Here is a 20,724-nt window from a genome sequence, read left to right on the forward strand (position 1 = left end):
CCGCCCTAGGCAAGGGTGCCTGCACCCTATTGCGATGCCTGCCATAAAGATGCCGTGACTAGCCTCGCCTCAGGCCATCACACGATTGGCCCCATGCACCGCCAGGTCAGTCCACCCTTGGGTGACCATGCCCTCATCCTGTTGTGATGCCCGCCATAGGAGCACCACTGTCTTCACTAGTCATGGTGTTGGCCGTCCATCTCCATGGCCGCCTGATCTAGGGTTTAGAGAGGCTGGTTCACATGTCCGCACTAGATGGTTCAAGCAATATTGGGAGAAGGCCAAATGGTTAGGGATAAATTTGTCCATATGACAAAAGAACTAACTCAGTCCACACAGCCAACTAGCAGAAATAGGATGAAATTGAACAGCAGTGTAAATTTAGGGATGGACAATCAAGTGTATATCAAATAGAGAAATTCAAGCTTTGCAAGGGCCATGCAAGGAAGACCCCAATTATATGGGTCATATATAGGTGTCAAATAGGGAACTACTGTTCACACAATAGCTATAGAGCTGGCCAGGCGCCCAGACCAGATTAGAATATCTATTAGTTTGTTGTCAGAGTAATGGCCAAACCACCGGCCATACAAAAGCATGATCCACGTACATAAATATGAAGCCACATAAATCTCAATTCAGGTCGGCATGCCTTGCGCTGGATCACTCTCCTTGCTCAATTTCCGCTGACTCACTTGAGCTAGGCTCATCTTTGAGTTCGTTATTTGGGCTGCTGCGCAAGATCAAGAAACCACTTAGTAATATCATATTTATTACAACAGTATCAACTGCTTACAGAAAAGGTGTAGTATCATACAGGACATAAATAAAGGATTGTGTAACCCATTTGACTAATTCATCTGTGCCAAGATATTTCAAAATCAGGCAAATGGCAATGGCCCCAGCAGCACAAGGGTCATTCGGCTAGCTGCGCTGCAGCAGCCAACCAGCAAAGGACAAGCAAGCAAGCAGCAAGCAGGAAGCCAGCGGTGGCAGCAGCTTAAATGTGGAGCGAACAGGGCAAATAAAACTGAGACGAACCACAATTTGATTTCATTTCGGTTACAGCATGATACATTCATTTTCAGAAGGCAATCAGCAGTACCAAGAAACACTCCTGTAACATTACTTCTACATTAAGACATCTTCCCTGATGGACCAGATACATTTATGCAGAACACAACTCTAGAATTGTGGAATTGTGACTAAGCAAGAGCACCTAGACAAATAGATGAATGCGTACTGCATACAGCAGGGCCAGAATCCAAAGACAACATTATGGGAAAAGGGCAAACAACTCTATGTCCAGGTAATGCAACTTAAAAAGTATGCAGGCAACCTTTTTCTAAAAAGGCAGGCAACCATCCAAAAGTTGGTGCTAAACAGGGATGCTAGAAAAATGTTGATACATGGGGTCTCACCATAATCAAACATAGATATGCATCCACTATTTATGTAATCGCAAAGAATAAACAGTTGGGGGAAAGAGTTATCGCAACTAACCTTCCGTTGCTATTAGATGATTCATCAGTGATATCTTTAATAGCTTGATTGAGTGCATGAAGAGCTATCTTCTTAACCTGCCGTTGCAGATCGACAAGACACAGAATTTAAATTTAAATATCTAGATTAATAAGTCCAGAAAGATAAGAATGCCCAAATAGAGAGGAATAGAAGCTGAGGCAGACAAAAATCGAAATAATATACACAACATTTACAATCATAAAAAGAATTAGCAAATGTTACAGGAGTATGGACAGAGTCAGTGACCGACCTCTAGTTTATCTTCATTCACCCTATGCCACTTCGGAAGCAGACGGAATTCTTCTGTTAACCTGATGCACTCTCGCACATTTTCCGGAGAAACAAAGTCAAGTGCAACCTTTATGCAAGACTGCCCAATAAAAAGATGTCACTGATTAGCAGCTAATTTGATTAAGGAGCATGTCACTGATGGCAGTGGGGATGGACAGCTGTTTCTATGTCCTGTCATGTCATACCTTCAAATTTCTAACCTGGTGGGGACATCCTGCTGGGATAAATACTGCCTCACCTAGCTTCTGTTCAAATGTCCAAGGCTCGACTCCTGCAAAAGTAGCATGAAAACCAGGAAATATCACTAGGGTGAAGTTCAAGTTCCAAAAGATATAGAGGTAATTAACTAACCATATTCTTCCTTAAGCTTTCTCTTGTGATCATTTGTTAGATAAAAACACTGATCATGTATAGGATGAGTAACCTGCCAAAAAGGGATAGCTCTTCAGCATGAAATTGGATGCCAGATGGTACAACATACGTTTGTGGCCAAATAACAAGTCTGGTTACCTGCTTCACTGGCTCAAAGTTACAATGCCTAAACTCATCTGCATGCTTCATTAGATAATCATGCAGTTTGCTCACATCTTCCCGTCGGAAAATATCCCACAATGCACCACCCTCTTCTTGGTTTCCATCTACAGATGGGGCGTCATCTTCTGATTCAGGAGCCACGGTAATTCGTCCGGTCACATTTCCCTCTTCCTTGGTAGAGAGACTCTTCATTTCTAAAAGATGCTTCTTCTTTTCCACTGCTGCAATCCTTTTTGCTTTGAGTTTTATTTCATCAGTATGTGTGAGGATATTGACCTGTTCAAGAAATAGAAATAGAAAATAAAAATTATGTGTGATGATATTGACCAGTTCAAGCAATAGGAATTAGAAAGTGGCATGACACAGATGAAACTTAACCAATAAACAAAAGAATAATAGAAAAAGAATCACCAATGAACAGAAATGAAACCAGGAACATTAAGCTGGCAGATATATATTCTTGATAACTGAGACATTGTATCTAGATTTTCCAGAACTATGGTCAGCCAAAACTGCCACTAATTATAACTAGCATTAAGCCATTACAATAACAGATGCAGCTACAACAACACCAAATTCAGGACTTCAAGCAGTTATTGCCTAAACTAGTGTTGTAGCTCTGTAAAATTCAAATGTTGTTAAGTCCTTAACAAGGCAAGTCTTTATTGTTGAGTTGCATATCAATGCCAAGAAGCATATGCAAAACTGTATATTTACCGCATCAGACATATCGCAGTGAAGCTTGGTGACAGAATCACCAATTCCCAACTCTTTGGAAACACCATATGCAATATAAGTCTTTGGACCAAGGTCTGGCTTATTAATACCCTCGGGAAGCTTTACTGCCAGATTAAGAGGGCCACATTTAGGATCTGTGTAATCGCGAAATGGCAACGCAGACATAAACTCTGCACCATGTCTAGGCAGCCGCTCCTCAAAAGAACGATGTGGTGGCCAATCTTTAAGCTTAAGTAACAGGGGCAAATCGTCTGGACCAACAAGCCCACGTGAATACCCCGTAAAAAACATATGAATGTTTACATCAACCTGCATTCAGAGTACATGAAAGTAACATTAGTTTTTAGAAGTTTCATTTTGGAAAGTCGTATCATTTCCAGCTAATAACAGTCACGAGAATATTACAAACCTCACACCAACCCAAGCATTCAAGAGCAAGAACTGAGAGCCTCTCAACTTTGTCTCTCTTCTCTCGTAAGGCACGCCACATAACCATCGGTTCCCAGCTTAATCCAGAAGTCAACGCAAGCGTATCACGGACAATTACAGGTTCACCCTTCAACCAGTGCTCCTGGAAATGATCTAAACTTCCATTTTGGACATCTGTAGCGGTTGGGCAATATATGTAGTTATCACAGGAATTCTCCCTGCGAGCTGATTTCCGCGATATACCATCATCCATGTCACCGGATTCAGTGAAGCAGGAACATTTTGATCCTTCCATCTTCACCTTCGAGCCATTATTTACCGCTGAATTGGCTTTCTCCAGTAATTCAGCCATAAACTTCTCTTCAAACAAGCACTTAAGTTCAAGAAGAGAGCTCCCACAACCACCAAATGCATTTGGTGGGCAAGGTATGGTTCCATCATTATTCACAGTCCACTGTCTCAAGCTAGAAGTGCTGTTGTCAGCAGGAACTACATTATCTATCAACATGCCATTATGTCCATCAGATGGCCCTTTACATACAATTTTATCATGACTAACTCCCAAATGCAAATCTTCCTTGCCTCCACCATCAGCCTTGGTACCATTACCAGGAACAAGGCCTCGACGAAGCTCCTGGCAGCACCGGAGACAGAGATCGTAGTTACATTTATTGCAGGTTCTGTGGAAGTCAACAATAGATGTCCTACAGTTGTTGCTGTTACAAATACAACAAGGAATTAGATGCTTATAAAACCAATAATTTGCATATGCTTTGTAAGTAAAGCCACACTGACCAGTATATCCGTTCATTTTTTCCACAAATGGTTAGAGGGACCTCCAGTTTGCCTGCTTCAATCCCTACTAATATAGCAAAATTAGCAAGAGAACCAAAAATATCAATGACTAATGAGTAGAAGCCATGCACGTAAACTAGAAATCCAAATGCTGACGTTGCAATCATACTACCTTTAGTTGCAGCCTCGACACTTTTCTCTTGCATCTGCTCGTGGTGGAGTTCTTTCAGCCAAGGGAGCAGAAAGTGCACAGTACGCAGTGAGAATTTAATTTCATCTTCTTTGGACACCTTCCAGTTGACATTCTGATGAAAATTAAGGAGCAGGTGAACATCTAAAGCATACAGCCAACATGACTTGAATTGGAAATATAAAGATAGCGAAGGCATACCTCTTCCTTTTTTACTTTGGCTCGCAGACAAGCCTTGCAATTGCAAATATTACGACAAAACGGGCACTTATTCGCAAAATCATCCTCTGATAAATTTGGATACCTGTTAAAATCACGCCATGAACACAAGCAGTGGACATTAATAAGCAAAAAAAAAGTAGAAGAAATGCAATAACATTGTGACTTGTGAGAAAAGAAGCATAATGGACAAGACAAGAGTCATGGATCTAGAAAGCAAAAATGAAAATGCAACGTCACAGCATGAATGCTTTAGAAGGGGGCATACCAGCGTGTGATGCATGGCACACAGTATCTCCTCCTATAATATTTGCAGCCCTGGCACCTTACAACTCTTCCTTTGTCGTTTCTCTGGCACTGATGACACATATCCGAAGTACCATCCGTCTTTTTTGTACTCTGCCAGTTCCAGTAACCAACATACATCATGCATGTACATATAGTTAGATTTATAATTTCAAATAAAACAAGAAAACACGGAGTGCACATATTTGCCAAATCAAAGCGTAACGGACACTCGGACTTGACAGCGTTTGAAAAACAAAGCGCAAGCTGCAATAGCAGCATCTAATAAAAATTACCAACAAGACCATAACTACACTCAAAACACATAGAGACCCTATTTGTTCAAAATCCCACCTTAGGCTGCACTGTCACAGGAACATTCGGCCTGTCACGAAGACGCTTGAAATCATATTGGAGAGAAGATAGGTCAGCAACAGGATCCCTCTTTTGCTTCCGTGCAGGTCTCGGGGCTTCCACACTCCCTTGATCTCCATTCTCCTAGAGAAAAATGAAATTGAAGAGCATAGGCAATGTTTAGGATCTGTGTTCAATTCCTTTTTAGGGAAGGAAAATAAACATAGAAGGAAAGAGCACTGACAGTAGCAGAATCCTGCGGTTGAAGCATCTCGTACTCACCCTTGATTTCACCGTTATCCTGAAACCCGAGCCAAAACGACCAATAAGCATATCACAGAAATCAAGTCACTGCATGCCCTCTTCAATTAAATAATTGTTGTCACTGAATTAATGTTTTTTTGAAGGAGCACAAGCAAAGCTCAGGTATGAAGGAAAAAAAAAGAGTACTAGTACATTCAAAGAAGCAAAGGCAATGAAACAGCTGGACCTGATGGAATGGAAAATAAACATCGAAGGAAAGAGCACTGACATTAGCAGAATCCTGCGGTTGAAGCATCTCGTCGTCGCCCTTGCTTTCACCGTTATCCTGAAACCCGAGCCAAAACGACCAATAAGCACATCGCAGAAATCAAATCACTGCATGCCCTCTTCAATTAAATAAGAGTTGTCACAGGATTATTTTTTTAAAAGGAGCAAATGCAAAGCTCAGGTTCTTTATGCAAGAAAAAAAAAGAGCACCAGTAGAACATTCAAAGAAGCACAAGCCAGGAAAACCTGACGGGCTAAGCCAAAAGGGGAAGGGGGAGATGCAAATTTGACAAGCGAAGACATTGGGAAGGGGGAAATCAAAGGGGTTGCTTGAATCCCAATCGAAGGAGCCGAATGGTCGCAGACGCGAAGACCGCAGCAATGGCAACGGGGAGCCCCCCGTGCCTCCGCATCCATGCTTTTGTAAGTAACTAGAGCGAGGCCGAGACAAAGGACGCGCGGCGATGCAAAGCAGCGCAGGGAGCAAGCAGCACACGCAGCTTGGTGGGAGGGGGAATTAGCCGGAACCAAATCCGGACGAGCTAGCTCATCTCCCCGTCCACGCAGAGCGGCAGCGCGATTGAAGGGAAGCAGGAACCGGGTGCTGGAGGAGGGGAAGCGGAGACCTAGCTTAGCAAGTGCTGTGTCGCGTCGAATACCTCGGTGGCGTGCGCGGAGTCCTCGGCGACGGGGACCTTCCTTGGCCTCCCGCGCCGCGCCCGCGTCCGCGGCCTCGGCCTCGGCCTCGCTTGGGCGGCATCGGAACCGGCGGCGGCGGATGCGGAATCGCGGGGAACTGGGTACGGCGCGGGCGGAGTCGAAAGTCGAAACGGGACGGGGACGGGGACGGGGACGGGGATGGGGTGTGGTTGCGTTATATGACTCGGTGGGTCGACGCGACGGCCCCCACGCGTCATGGACACGCGGGGTGGGGCGGTGGGCCGCCGCCTCGGCTCCGGATGGGCCCAGCGGGCAGTGAGGCGCGCACGTGTGCCGAGGAAAGGGCAGGAGGAGGAAAGGGTCTGTTCGGGCCCGCGGTTTTTCCCGTGGGCGGGTTACTTTTTGAATCGCCGCGCGGGTGAAGGCGGTGGTGAAACCTGAAACTGGAGGCAGGCTTTGGCGGTAAGAAAGAAAGGAAAATTTACTGTGGGATCGTCGCGACTCTAGCGGGCCAGCGGGGCTCAGATTCGTTCGGTGGGGGCCCGATACGGCCCAGTGTGGAGCTTCGCGCTGACAGGCCGACCACCAAATCGACTGGACCACCAGCCTTTTGGCAGCCCAAAGCCTTCCTGACTGACATCGTGCTCAAGTGTAGGTGTAGCAGCGTACTCCTACCATGTGAGTACCAGACGCGTTCCTGATCCGGTGATCCCTCTGCCATACTAGGTCCCACGTCACCAAACGATGTGTTTCATTTCATCCAAAAAAAACCAAGAGTCACCAACCGATGCCGATGCAGCTCCAAACACACACGTCCACTTGCTCTCACCTCACCTGTTGACAGCGACAATGTGCTGCATTTTCCTCATAATAAGAGATCAGATCCTGATACCACACAACACACAGTAATAAGCACATACACTGACAGCATCTTGCATGGACATATGCCACCTCACAAGGACACACCAGGACAGCGTTTCAACTCCAGGGATTCAACACCTCAATCAATGGAAGCAAGCAATTGCACTACCAAACAATCATAGGTATTCTCATCACTCACCAGTCCACAACAATGACAATATCATCTTCTCAAGGTACAACAGCACCCAGTTAATAATAATCGCGAGAAAAAAAAACAAATTTAACTCGAAAATAACCCCAAGACAATAACAGTAGTGCAGTGCCACACATACACCAACAGCAAACACAATCATCATCACCTTCCTAACAATAATAATAACCTAACACAACATCTTTACACGTGCTTTCTTTCCTTTCCCTTACCCTTTCCTCCTTTATGTTACAAAGGCCACCGCCGCCTGGCGATGATGACCGACGATGTAGCTCCTCAACTCCTGAACCCAAAGTTTGACCACCTCCTCCCGGCCTCCTTCTTCGCCCGCTGCGAGTTGGTCACGAACAGGTTCTCCAGCGACTTCTGCTTCCGGTTCCGCGACCGCCCCGCCTCTTTCAGGAGCTCTGCCAGCCGCTTCTTCTCGTCCTCCACATCCGGGTTCGCCGTGCCAAGCTTCTCTTCCCTCACCTTCAGCACGTGCTCCAGGATCTCAATCGCATCCTCCACTCTGAACGTATACATAGTCGGGAATATATGCAGATGCACATTAGTAGCTATAATGTGACATGGATGGATCATCCAGTAAGAATAACTATTTTCAGAGGTATAAGAACTACAACTACATACAACCATGGCAGAGCCTCAATTACACTGTCCTGCTGCAAATATCTCTGTTACTAGTTTCGAAAGCATCAATAAATGGGTACAGACCTGCCTACTTAAGAAAGCATGAAAAAATGGGCACAGGCCTATACTAAACATACATCCTGTTTTGCTACTTCTGCAACTATACAAAAGTTGGGTACACAACATGCGGACTATGGCATTGCATTGGCATGCCAAAAATGATCATCTGGTAAGTAACTCATCAACCAATCTAGATACTAGTTTTACCCAATCCAAATCAAAGCAAGCTTACACAGGATAATCAAAAGGAGCTCAACCCACAACACCATCCAGCACCCACAACAAACCCACACAACCATTCAGCAAAGGATTAGACTTAACAAATTTAACCCTTCAGATAGCAGGAAAAATCTCAGCACCAGCCACTTCTTAGTTCTTACTGTTGTAAATGGTGAGGCACGTACAGATATACCATTATGGGCTTACCAATGACACCTAGAGATCCTAAATGGGTGGTTGTTTAACAGATACAGAGTATGTAACCACATCACAGGCAGAGATATGTGCATGAAATTCTGAATAAAATGACTAAAGATTGCAGGAGAATAGGTTATCTATGCGTACCTTCCCATGGCATCATAGATTGCAGCAAGGTTGCTGTACACACCAAGAGTATCAGGATGAGAAGCGCCACACTCCTGCTCCAGAACTGCCCTTGCCTCCTCAAACAACTGTGCAGCCTCATCTATCTTGAACAGCTGCACGCAAGCTAGCCCCATCTGGTTCAACAGAACGCCGAAAAATGCCGATTTCCTCTCACCACTGGCCCTCAACTTGGCAACCGCGCTCTCAAATGAGTTCCTCGAATCTGCATACCTCCCCACCATGTAGTACAGAACACCCATCTGTGCCTCAATACCAGCAACGGTGCTCCACTGCCCCGGTGAGTCCTCGAGCAACTTGAGCGCCCTCTGAAGAAGCTTTAGGGCCTCATCGAGATCACCAAGCGCCTCATAGATGGCGGCAATCTCCATCAAACCTCCTGCAATCTCATCAGGGGCAGCACCAGGCGCGGGCTTGGCATAGACACGCAGGGCGTTCTCGCAGTACGATTTAGACTCGCGCAGCCTGCCTGTCCGGTGGTAAAGGTCAGCAAGGCGGACGTAGACCGACGCAACCGTAGGATGGTCGTCGCCACGAGCCGATTTGAGAACAGTCAGCGCCTTCTGGTAGGAGAAGACGGCCTCGTCGAAGCGGGCGAGGGCGAGGTAGGTATTGCCTATGGCGACGTCGATGGTGGCAACCTCGATGTCACGGCCGTTGGCAACCATGGTCATGGAGGCAAGCACGAGGTGCTCGAGGGCACCGTCGTAGTCGCCCTTGGCGTCCAGGATGAGGGCCATCAGGCGGCGGTCCGAGGCCTCCTCGAGGGATGCCGGAGCGCTGTGCTCCCGGTGGATCTCGAGGGCTTTGCGGCATAGCTTCTCTGCCTCGTCGAACTGCAGAGCTTGCACGTGCGCTTCCGCCAGGTACCTGCTCATCAGTCAGTTTTGAGAAGTAGCAAAATTGTCATGCTTCGTCCCTTGTAAGATTTATTGGGTGTTTGCATGCAAGAAATCGGTTTTTAACGCCAATTCTGTCGAGATCCACAGTTTTCTGTAACGACTAACGACCAACGACCAACGATGGGGAAAAATATCAGTTCTTTGGCTTTATCGAGGTTGGATTGGAGGTACTAGTAAAAAAAGAAAAATGGCGCCTTTATGGAGATCGGGAGAGACGAGATCCAGATCGAGAAGCAGCGAAGGGGGGGATTGATGATCACCTGCAGGTCTCGGCGACGCGGGGGTCGCGCTCGCCGAGCGCAGCCATCTGGATCTCGAGGCCCTTGCCATAGCAGGCGATGGACTCGTCCATGCGGCCAAGCATGGCGTGCGTGTCGCCGAGCTGCATCCAGCCGGAGAAGGCGGCGAGGGACCACTCCTCGCCCCTCTGGTCGGGCTCCGCACGCTGCTGCTGCTGGTCGTCGCCGCCGGCCGCAGCGGCCCCATCCTCGCCCTCCCCCTCCCCCTTGGCAGCAGGGGCAGGCGGCGTGACGACGGCGACGGCGCGCTCGAGGACGGGGATGGCGTCGGCGTGGCGACCGAGTCCACAGTGGATGGCGGCGGCGACGTGGAGGCTCATGGCGAGCTCGAGCTCGGCGCCCTCGCCGCGCCGCTCGAGCGCCCTGGCGGCGCGCTCGGCGAACTCGAGCGCGCGCGCGGCCCCGCCGCCCTCCCCCGACACCATGGCGTCGCGCGCCTGCTTGAGAAGGAACGGGCCCAGATCCGGGTTGTCGAGCGAGTCGTCGGCGTCGGCGGGGAAGGCCGTGGGGGAAGGCGAGGGCTTCCGCGGCTTGACGCGCGACGAGGCGGAGGGAGACGGGGACGGCGGCGCGCGGCGGGGGAGCGGCGATGAGAGACGCCGTGGAGGCGGCGCCGCCGTTGGGGGCGAGTTGTCGGAGGCCGCGAGGCCCGGCATGGCCGGCGGCGGGCGGGAGGAGTTTGGTGGCTGGCTCCTGGGTGGGGTGGGGAGGGGAGGGGAGGGGAGGGGAGAAGACGGACAGCTGCTACCTTGGTGGATGGTGGTGGTGGAGACTGGAGGACTGGAGATGGAGCGGAGGGGGTGTCGTCTCGGGTAGGGGGAGGGGAGGGAAGGGAAGGGAAGGGAAGCTAGGCAGGAGCCAGCACAGCAGGGAGGGGGTGGGCGTGAGCTGAGGCTGTCCGTGATGGTGGCCACCGGGATCGGGAGGGGATCACGTTGGCATCAGATGTGCCGGCGCGTCTCTCTCGCCTCGGGTCTGCCGTGACGCGGACGCCCGGATTGCCTGGCGTCATAATGACTGCGCCGCGACCATGAATAAATGAAATTAATTAATGGAGGGGTCGTTAGCGTGCTTTGGTTAATGAATGAACGTAAGGTATGGTGTGATTAAGCTGCCCATTAATGGCTCAAACCTGCCTGCCATGCCATGCAAAGGCAGCGCATACAACAGGAGGAGGACCTCTAGTATTAAGATCATGGCCTAGCACTAGCAGGCAACGATCTATGAACATACATCAGAGAAAAAGATTGAAAAATATTACTAAGCCCCCTAATTTCCCTGATGATCGGCGAGATACATGGGCCCGTTCGCTTCGCTGAAAAAACAAGTCGAAACATTGTTTCCGGCTGATTTGTTGTGAGAGAAAACACTGTTATGACTGAAAAAACAAGCTGAAAACGACGGATTATAAGATAAACGAACAGGGCCATGATCGCTGTCGCTCCCCCCATCTCTCAAAGATTCACCAATTCTTGGATGTGTGTTTCACACAGAATTCTGTGGACGCCTAGATCACGAACAAGTATGATGCCTTCTTTAAACGTTGTGGCTTCCATTGTTAAAGCATCTAGCCATACTCGCCCTGTTCGCTGGTTGGTTTCTGGACTGGTTTGAGCTGGCAGGTGTTGGTTTGCTGTGAGAGGAAAACACTGTTGGCTGGCTGTTTTGGGCTGGCTGAAACCAACAAACGAACAAGCTGACTGCATGCCACTTCACTCTCCCACCTCTGAAGATCCCGGTTTGATCCAGGATCACAGCTCCCGTTGTCCCTTGGCCGCAGGCCGGGTAGTAAGCACCATCAAAATTGCACTTAAACCATCCTTCAGGAGGCATTCTCGACTTCGGCTTAGTCACAGTCACAGCTTGTTGTCGTGGAGGCCGAGCCAATAGTCTCTTGAATGTTTTATTAGTCTTCTACATTAGGCGTCTTTGGATTGCAAGAAAAATTCGTGTTTTCTGCGAAAATGAATTGTTTCATGTAAAACTCTCGTAGAATTCGTTCCGAAGGGACCTTATATTCGAGACCGTTGAGCGTGTAGGCCCTGTTCGTTTCACTTATAAGCCAGGCTGAAAAATACTATTCACTGATTTGCTACCATATAATGACGATGATTCGAGGGCCTGCAACCTGCTGGCTCTGCAGAAGGTCGGATTAATACTCGTGCTGGTCGAGCTCTCCTTAGTGCGGTTTGTCTGTCTGGCGCTATAATTGAATGGGTGGATGATGATCTGCAACTGGCGCCCCGCCATCCTCGCCCCCACCCCAATTAGCAGAGGCAGCAGATTAGGCACAATCTTTCTGTCGAATGAATCAATTATATATACTTTTTTTAAGAAGGAGTATCAATTTATTTATAACGTGACCAGGTGAAATCAGTGATGGACTGAACAGAGGTAAGCAGGGGTAAACTCAGTTACAGAGATGCGCAGCAGCGGGACCGGGACGACGGATCCACGCACGCAGGTACCTCATTGGCATGGGCATCATTCACGCGGCAACTGCATACCCAACCAAATCATTGGCTACGGCTACGATGGCAGTGCCATGCTCCACCCGCTATGAATCGTTTATCATTCTGCTCTGCTGTCAAAAAAAAAAAAAAACAAAACAAAACAAATCTCGACCTTGATGCGTGCAGCACCACCACGTGCTGGCATACTCCCTTCTGCACGGAGTGGCCATCTCACGGTAGGCCCTGTTTAGAGCCTCTTTGGCAGGATTAGACTTCATCTATTTTGTGCAAATCAAGATACTGTAGCGTGAAGTCATTTTGTAAGCCGGAGTTAAAATAAACTAGAAGTCGCGAAAAGCAAGTTTTTCTGGCTTCACCGGTGAAGCCGTTTTAGATGAGCCGTGCCAAAGGGGGCTTTAGTTTCCAAAAATTTTCACACCGAAGTGTCACATCGAATCTTGCGGCACATGCATGGAGTACTAAATATAGACGAAAAAAACTAATTGCACAGTTCTCGATAAAATCGCGAGACGAATCTTTTAAGCCTAATTAGTCCATGAAAAACCTTAAGTGCTATAGTAACCCACATGTGCTAATGACCAATTAATTAGTATCATTAGATTCGTCTCGCAGTTTTCTGATGGATTCTGTAATTTATTTTTTTTATTAGTATATAAAAATTCCTCCCAACACAACGACGTGACATCAAAAAAAAAATTTATTTGGCGAACTAAACCCACCCTCAGAGTCCCACTCCCATCCTCTCTTTGGATTCGATTCGATTCGACGCGTCTGCCTCGAGACTCGTGAAGTCGTGTGTGTTCCTCCGAAACAAAAAAAGAATAGCGTCAAGCGCAGCACGTGACCGACAGTGACACCGCCGTAATTACACGATTCGTTCCGTTCCACCCGCTCAAGTCAAAAGGCCAGATGTTGTTCGGCCCACATGTATCAGTCAGCGGGCTCAACGTCTGCCTGTATGGGCCCTACCATGCCTCCTGCAGTAGTCCAGCCCAGCCCAGCCTCCTTTCGGGTTGGGCCTAATGCTCCACGTCGTCTTGTCCAGTTGTCCTACACGGCTACACCGCCCGCCCCACTCCCCCCAGCTCCAGCCAGCGGCCGTCGTCTCGTCGCCGTCGCCGCAAAATCCTCCGACCTCGCTCGCGCCACCGCAAAACCAAACCGGAAAAAATGCCGTCCCCGTCTCTCCTCCTCCGCGCCCCTCCCCTCTGCCCCTCCCACTCCCCGCGCCGCTTCGCTTCCCCCTCCCTCACCACCTCGTACCCAGCCGCCCGCCTCCGGCTCCGCCCTCTGCGCCTGCCCCCCGCCGCGTCCCGCCACGCGCCTCGCGCCGGGGACACGCGCGTGGCCGACGACCTCATCCCGATCGCGCGCTGCTACGAGGGCCGCCTCGCTCGGCTCGAGCTCGCCGGCGCCGCGCGCCGGGAACAGGCCGTCGCGGCGGCGGCCGCGGCCGACGGAGGGGCCACCGCGGAGGCGCACCTCGCCACCGGTTCTGACGCCATGGTCGTCGAGGCGTTCCTCCCCGGGCCCCATGGCGGCGGGACGACCGCCTCCTCCACGCGAGTGGTGAGTTAGTACTCAGTACTGCGGCTTTCTCACACACCGTTTCTGAGGCGCTCGCGCTACAATAAGCACTGGTTCAGTAGCTCTTTCATAGCTCTGACAATTGGGTGGAAGTGGAACTGATTGTCATCTATCTAGTTATGCCAAATACCAGCTGCGCTAAGCACTCATTCCTATCTGCAATGCGCAACTGGGTCAATTGCACCTTTCCTTTAGATGTGCTGCATTGGGTGAAGCACGGTTCTTACGCAACAATGCAGATAGGTCAAATAATTAGGCAAAGCGAAATTCACCATGCACGTTCCTCTTCCTGATAAAGGTGCTTTTGGTTTCACCATGGAAGGAGCTTATCCACCTTCTTTCTTATGGCACCCTAGGATAGGAACGCCGACTGGTTTACTTGTGTATGCAAATAATTACAGCCGCCTTGGATTTCTGTTGGGTTTCCCATGTTTTGCTGGATCATCATGAGTAACAGTGGCAAATTTTGTAGATTTTGCAAGCGAAGGAAGTTAAAGATAAGGCCAGTAAGATAGAGAAACAATTCGGATCTGATTTTTTCTTTGCAAACGAGCCTGATTCAGAGAGTATGTTGGCTATGGCCTTTAAGCAAGTCGTAATTCAGCGGCTCTCAAACTTTCGGCTCGAGGTCTTCTCCCCAGGTTCAGTGAGAGACTTCCAAGATTTTGGCAAACCCCGAAAGGTGCAAACTCACAAAGTTTATGAGTTTTCAATATTTCCTGCTGTGTTTACTTCTTGCTAATAATTTGTTGATGCACACCAGGGGTCTTTGGATTGTAGTATCAGCTCATCAGATGGAAAACTTCTGTCTTCTCTCGCTGAAGCCATTTTCTCCTGCGTCATTGAGGATGCCAGAAAAAATCATTTTGGGGGCATAGGCAGTTTGTTTCAGAAGCGACAGCTCAACTGCTCATTGGATTCCTCGGTTTGTATACACAGAATTTCTGAGGCAGAAATAGTAAAAAATGCTAAGAGGTGCCTGGAGACTTCTAGTCTAATGAAGTCTTCTCATGAAGCACACAAAACAAAGAATGGATGGTGGCCACCTCCAAATTATGAAAGTTTGGTGAAGATTGGGGGTCCTGAGTTAGTGCTTTGGACCAATGAGTACATTCCTACCTATAAGCTGCAAATTAACGCCAACATATTGGAGAATTCTAATCTTGAAGGTGAAGGTCTTTATAAGTTAGAAAGTAATAGGCGGGAAGTTCTCTTAACCCACTCGCAACTGGTACACTGTTATTCCCTCCATATCTTCTGTTAAACATAATTGTTTTCTAGAATATGGTCTTTTGTATGCTTTTTAACTTGTTTCTGCGCATTTCCGCCACTTGTAGGTGGAACTAGGGAATGTTCTAGACATGTACTTTGAAGATCAATTCACATTACCAGGCAAAACATTCCATCCTCATTGGAATTCAGATCCATCAAAGATTAAAAAGAACAATGTATGCTGACACTTTCCAGGTCAAAATTAACTCACTTTAAATAATTATCAAAATCTTCATGTTTTTTGTTTTATGCAGGGCTATTTGAACAACCTTTCCACTTTCTTGGCTGGGAGCTGTATTTTTCTTTTTGTCGCCGTCTTTGCTCAATTATGCTGTCCTCAATCTTTTAGAGACAAAAGGCTATTCAAGGAAAGTTCAAATGCCTCATCATCTCAGAACTATTGTTCTGATATCAAGTCTCTTGATAACAGTGAGGTACTTAGTTATCTAGTTCTTGTGAATTTGTTGTTTGTCCAAGGTAGATTGATGCTCATTTTAGTGTTGGATTGCTTTTCGTGATATGCCACAAACTTTTCACATAACATCGACACTACAACAATATTTCAACTAATTACCTGAAGGAAAATTCCTCATGCCGTTTTACATGGTTTAGTTTTTGCTCAATTGCTTACACATACTTGTCGCAATGACCAAAGAAACACCAACTGCACCTAACTTCTGTTAGAAGTTAGAACTTGGGAATATTCTGTCAGGCTGCATCTCATCTGTTTCCGCCCCCCTTGAAAATTAGTACTTTCAGGATGTGACACTTCATTTATAAAGATTAAACAAGTTGAGTTCAAGGCAAGCTTGTTATATGTGTCTAAGGAATACTGGCGTACTGAATTAATATACCTGCCTGCATAACTGGATCGTAGCATTACTACTCTATTCATTATTTATGTGGGCTGCATATTTTTGTCTGATTTACTCTTCTTCAGATACAAGCTTATTGCACGTCTCTTGTTAAGAAAATGAAAGACTCATATGGCTGCCTGGGTGATGTAATGGTTGATGCACACATTGGAGCTTGGGTTGGAGAACTGCCTAACTGCTTCAAGGCAATCAATAGCGAGGATGCTGCTGCTTCTGGCTATTTTCAGCATCCTGACACTCTTAGCCAAGAAAATCAATCCCAGTCGGTACCAATTAATATTAAGATGTCCCATTTGGAACAAAATGATAGAACCCAGGAAACTCTGCAGAATATTGCTAGTTTTCAGGTACCTCGTGTGACTTATAAAAGGGAGTTCTCTTTGTAGTGGATGTCTTTTTTGTATTGATTATGTATCTAATGAGTCTAATGTCTATGATCACCTCTGTTTCTAGCAAATGTCTATCATATAACATTTGTTCATATATCACGATATACGTGCTAAATTAGAACCCACCTTTTAGTTGTCATCTAGTAAAGTATTGCGGTATTTGCTAAGTATTCCTCTAAGCTGGGTTGCTCGAGGCATCCAGTGCTAGTTCTGCATTGCGTTTTGAATTTTATGATAGAAAAAAAAAATCTCTGCATTAGAATTTATGTAAGCAACTACAAGTTTGTTTCATTCTCTTGTGGTCATCAGGCTCACACTTATACCCCCAACACTTGATTCACGTATTTTTAGGTCGTCATATCAGAAGAAGGTAAAGTAGTGGGATTTCAGCCAACTAACCGTCCAGCTGTGAACCATTGGGCAACAAACCCACTGGCGACACTTCTGTATCAGGGGCGGTCACTTTCTCCAGGTACAATAAGAGCAATGGGCTTTTTTTATATGCATGGGCACTGAATATCAAATTTATCTTTTAAAATGGACTTTGTCAGGTATTCTAGAACCAAGGCTTAAAATTTCTCGCCCAGCTAAGGCTGCCCCGATCGAATTATTGATGTCAGTAAATCAAGATTCCTTTTTTGCTTTGGCAAGGCCTGTTCAAGACCCATGGTAGTATAGGTGCTATATCACATTCTATTTCTCCTCTTCTTGCTTTATATCGAGCTGTTTCCTTTCCTAAATCTGGTTTCTATTAATTAACATTACTCCCTACTTATGCAAAATCTTTTAGTTGCCAACTTCTCATAGTTTTTACAGTTTTACTCTGTATGATACTTGTCTCTTGTGATCACCTGATCTTAATTTGCCTATTATGTTGCCTTCTATATAGAATTGACATGCTTTGCTGTTAGATGATGTTATGCGGAATTCCTTAGTTCTACATAATATTATTGATCAATCACACTTTGGAAGTACATAGAGAAGTATATTATTAAAAACACATTTGATGATCATTGCCTCTACTGATGGTTTCATGTATGGTTGTGAACTAGTATACTAATATATTTTCCCCTTAATTTCAAGCACTAGGCATTTAAGTGGAAAAAAAATCAACAGACTTACCTACAGACCACAGCAGGTCAGCAGCCGTAGACATTTTCTTTTCCATTTCTGTATTGGGAGTGCAATGATCATAGTTTTTACGGCGGCGTGGCGAGGCGCGGCGACCCACCACCTTCACACCTTTACAGCGTCTATGGCGCGCGGCGTGGCGACGCCATACACACATCGGCGTGGCGAATACATACATTATAGTCTAGGATATTAGGAAATTATATTGACAAATGGTAATGCAAATGTAGCTTAAAAGATATAGTCTACAATATTAGCCTCAAAATAGCAATGTAAATGTAGCACAAAGACATAGAACTCTCTCATCTCTCAAACTTCCAAATCTCTCATCTCTCAAAAGTCGTCCAATGCATCTTGCATCTCTCGTGCAATAGTTGTTGTGGTTTTGACACATTTCTGAACATCTTCATAACCACCCACAAGATGCTTCTTGAGCCTTCTAATTCCTCCAGTTATTCTTCTATCACATAAGCAACACTGCACAACATCTCTATTGTCAATGGTTGGCCAAAATCCATATTTCCACCCAGGATCATTTGACTTTGCCGGCTTCCGCTTTGGATCAGTCTTTGGATCAATATTTGATGCGGCGTCCGAGGCCTCCGCGCTTCCAGTCCCTTGAGTAGCCATGTTCTGTACTTCTGTCCAAAAAAAAGAAGGGCGTTGAGGCGTTGAAGATTGAAGAACAGAGGCACAGAGAGAACAGAGGAGCAGAGGCAGTGAGGCACTTCAACTCACCACTTCACGTCTTCACTCGGGCTCGGATCACAGAGGCACAGAGAGAACAGAGGAACAGAGGAACAGGCGGCCGCGGCTCGGGCTTAGATCGGAGGCGGCTCCAGGCGGAGGAACAGAGGATCAGAGGCCGGCGGATCCGGAGGGCGGGGGAGGCCGACGGACGGCGGCCGACGGAGGGCGGGCGAGGCCGACTCCAGGCGGCGGCGGCTCGGGCTCGGTCGGAGGCGGCTCCAGGCGGGGGAACAGAGGAACAGAGGCCGGCGGATCCGGAGGGCGGGGGAGGCCGGCGGATCCGGAGGGCGGACAGCGGCCGACGGAGGGCGGGCGAGGCCGACTCCAGGCGGCGGCGGCTCGGGCCGGCGGAGGGCAGGCGAGGAGATGCGGGGCGGGGAGATGCGGGGCGGGCGAGGAGATGCGGGGCGTTTCCAGGCGCGCGGGGGGGGTCCTCTATTTGCACCCGGGCCCGACTGTACCCTAGACTCGGCGTGTATGGCGCCCGCCACAGCGCACTACGGCGCCACAGGACGCCATATCGGCGCCACAGGGACGCCACGGCGCTATGGCGGACGCCATACATGCCGGAGCCGTGGCGTCGCCGTGGCGAGAGCCACAAAACCGCCACGGCGATATGGCGACGATAAGGCGACGATATGGCGACGCCACAATAACTATGGCAATGATAGATCCATCATTCAGAAAAGTGAATCCTTTTACTGCTCTTCCTCACCCAAAGATTAACTAATTTGAGGTCAAGGTCTGTCTAAGTTACGCTGAATTAGTATGCATATGGAATCTTAACACTTGTGTGAACACTGTGTATCTGTTTTGTCTAATACTTTCGAAATGGATTTTTTTAAGACAAGGCTTAAAGTTTCTCGTCCAGCTAAGGTTGTTCTGCTTGAACTGTTGATGTCTCTAAATCCAGATTATGTTTTAGCTTTGGTGAGACTAATTCAAGGCTCACGCTAGCAGAGGTTTCTTTATTTTGTTTCTCCATTCGCAATCTGTCTAAGCTATTCATTTCCTACTTTTTCCCACTATTTTCAGTATTAGTGCTACATATACAAAAGACTGATGTCATCCAATTTTAGTTTGTCTTATCCTGTTGCCTCCTATACTTTGCAGATGCATGAACTTTTGAGATAGAACCCTAAGATGAACTTATTACTGATTGAAGGAATGGTATGAATTTAAAATAGAACCCTAAGATGAACTTATTGCCGATTCAAGGAATGGTATGAATTAATATGATTAGGGAGTTAACCCTAATTTATAAACAATTAGACTTCCGAAAAAGCTGCTTTTGGGCTTGTGCCTTCCTTGGATGCACATGAAACAAGTGCATGGTTGAACTTGAGCAGCTTTAACTGCCATTTGGTACTGAAAACTAGTACTTATGTGCTGTCGCTGCACAAGGAGTCAAGGACCCTTCACTCATGGAGGTCCCTGTTGGTGATTCAAGAATGGGGTTCAGCTTTAACAGCCATATGGAAATGCATATGGGTTCATGGGATTAATGGCTTTTGTGCATACGGAAGTCTCAGTAGTCTGCAATATTCAGCTCCTTGAGCTCCATTTACATAGGTATTACACCTCAAAATTAATTCATGTCACATAGTTATTCAGCATTACTTGTTCATTTTGATATTTCATATGACATAATTGGCCTCTGTTGCAGATATCTAGCAACATCATTATCTGACCACATGGTAAAGATTTGGAATGTCGATCAATGGCTTCATTGCTTCATGTTGGAAATAATTTTAGTTGGTAATTTTCTCAGCCTTTTCTCTCTAAGCATTCAATAAAATGGTTGTGAAAATCTCCAGGTGAGATCCTGAAATAAGCGAGCATCCAAATTGTCAGGTCATCATTATTGGGATCTGGGACCGTGTTTCTCACTTCTCAGTAGACTGCTCATTTGATAAGTGGTAAGCAGTAACTGTACAGATGATGCTGTTGTTTGTAATTCACAAGTTACTGAGCAAATTGTTTTTGGCCTGCAGCTTCCTCTGATTGTACTGCAAGATTGTGAACAATTCCAAAGATGTGAAAAGAAATAAATAGTGATAGCAGAGCCTGAACAGGATTTTGGGAAATGAATACAGTTATTACGAGGAAAAACATGGTCATAGCCGAGTA

At 47.0% G+C, this 20,724-nt stretch overlaps 3 protein-coding genes across 6 annotated transcripts; 1 reads left to right on the forward strand and 2 right to left on the reverse strand.

The window, feature by feature from the left end:
• Window positions 1–441: 441 nt before the first annotated feature.
• LOC136476026 (lysine-specific demethylase JMJ26-like) lies at window positions 442–6,807 on the reverse strand. The gene is made up of 16 exons (XM_066473691.1): window positions 6,550–6,807; window positions 5,892–5,948; window positions 5,604–5,660; window positions 5,360–5,503; window positions 4,989–5,119; window positions 4,703–4,805; window positions 4,484–4,616; window positions 4,312–4,375; window positions 3,497–4,232; window positions 3,067–3,396; window positions 2,326–2,625; window positions 2,167–2,239; window positions 2,001–2,086; window positions 1,775–1,894; window positions 1,504–1,580; window positions 442–733 (listed from the first exon to the last, which is right to left on the reverse strand). Exons 1-16 carry the CDS (start codon window positions 6,805–6,807, stop codon window positions 664–666), a joined length of 2,739 nt encoding a protein of 912 aa, XP_066329788.1. The 3' UTR covers window positions 442–663.
• A 753-nt stretch (window positions 6,808–7,560) lies between these two features.
• Window positions 7,561–10,917, reverse strand: LOC136475459 (protein KINESIN LIGHT CHAIN-RELATED 1-like). The gene is made up of 3 exons (XM_066472929.1): window positions 10,078–10,917; window positions 8,877–9,785; window positions 7,561–8,133 (listed from the first exon to the last, which is right to left on the reverse strand). The coding sequence occupies exons 1-3, from the start codon at window positions 10,770–10,772 to the stop codon at window positions 7,899–7,901; spliced, it is 1,839 nt and encodes a 612-aa protein (XP_066329026.1). The 5' UTR covers window positions 10,773–10,917; the 3' UTR covers window positions 7,561–7,898.
• Window positions 10,918–13,676: 2,759 nt separating this feature from the next.
• LOC136475460 (uncharacterized) lies at window positions 13,677–20,718 on the forward strand. 4 transcript variants are annotated; one of them, XR_010763175.1, is made up of 12 exons: window positions 13,677–14,159; window positions 14,650–14,859; window positions 14,941–15,408; window positions 15,515–15,625; window positions 15,704–15,883; window positions 16,390–16,671; window positions 17,065–17,185; window positions 17,265–17,391; window positions 19,708–20,166; window positions 20,261–20,352; window positions 20,449–20,513; window positions 20,589–20,718. XR_010763175.1 is itself a non-coding variant. In XM_066472930.1 (8 exons), exons 1-8 carry the CDS (start codon window positions 13,761–13,763, stop codon window positions 17,384–17,386), a joined length of 1,893 nt encoding a protein of 630 aa, XP_066329027.1. In that variant the 5' UTR covers window positions 13,677–13,760; the 3' UTR covers window positions 17,387–18,925. The 4 variants fall into 4 exon arrangements, 1 of the variants encoding a protein (XP_066329027.1); XR_010763176.1 differs by having other exon boundaries at window positions 17,265–17,382; XR_010763177.1 differs by lacking the exon at window positions 17,265–17,391.
• The last annotated feature ends 6 nt before the right edge of the window (window positions 20,719–20,724 follow it).

Source organism: Miscanthus floridulus, chromosome 8 (assembly GCF_019320115.1).
Source record: "Miscanthus floridulus cultivar M001 chromosome 8, ASM1932011v1, whole genome shotgun sequence".
Classification (NCBI taxonomy): Eukaryota; Viridiplantae; Streptophyta; class Magnoliopsida; order Poales; family Poaceae; genus Miscanthus; species Miscanthus floridulus.

Excerpts from the sequence above, each read along its gene's own strand:
- LOC136475460 (XM_066472930.1), top strand. The coding sequence starts at position 13,761 with ATGCCGTCCCCGTCTCTCCTCCTCCGCGCCCCTCCCCTCTGCCCCTCC. Across the intron at positions 14,860-14,940 it reads ATTTTGGCAAACCCCGAAAG|GGGTCTTTGGATTGTAGTAT; the intron begins GTGCAAACTCAC and ends GATGCACACCAG. Across the intron at positions 15,884-16,389 it reads AGTCTCTTGATAACAGTGAG|ATACAAGCTTATTGCACGTC; the intron begins GTACTTAGTTAT and ends ACTCTTCTTCAG.
- LOC136476026 (XM_066473691.1), bottom strand. The coding sequence starts at position 6,807 with ATGACGCGTGGGGGCCGTCGCGTCGACCCACCGAGTCATATAACGCAA. Across the intron at positions 5,504-5,603 it reads AACCGCAGGATTCTGCTACT|GAGAATGGAGATCAAGGGAG; the intron begins GTCAGTGCTCTT and ends ATTTTTCTCTAG. Across the intron at positions 4,806-4,988 it reads GTGCCATGCATCACACGCTG|GTATCCAAATTTATCAGAGG; the intron begins GTATGCCCCCTT and ends TGATTTTAACAG.
- LOC136475459 (XM_066472929.1), bottom strand. The coding sequence starts at position 10,772 with ATGCCGGGCCTCGCGGCCTCCGACAACTCGCCCCCAACGGCGGCGCCG. Across the intron at positions 9,786-10,077 it reads CGCGTCGCCGAGACCTGCAG|GTACCTGGCGGAAGCGCACG; the intron begins GTGATCATCAAT and ends ACTGATGAGCAG. Across the intron at positions 8,134-8,876 it reads ATCTATGATGCCATGGGAAG|AGTGGAGGATGCGATTGAGA; the intron begins GTACGCATAGAT and ends GTATACGTTCAG.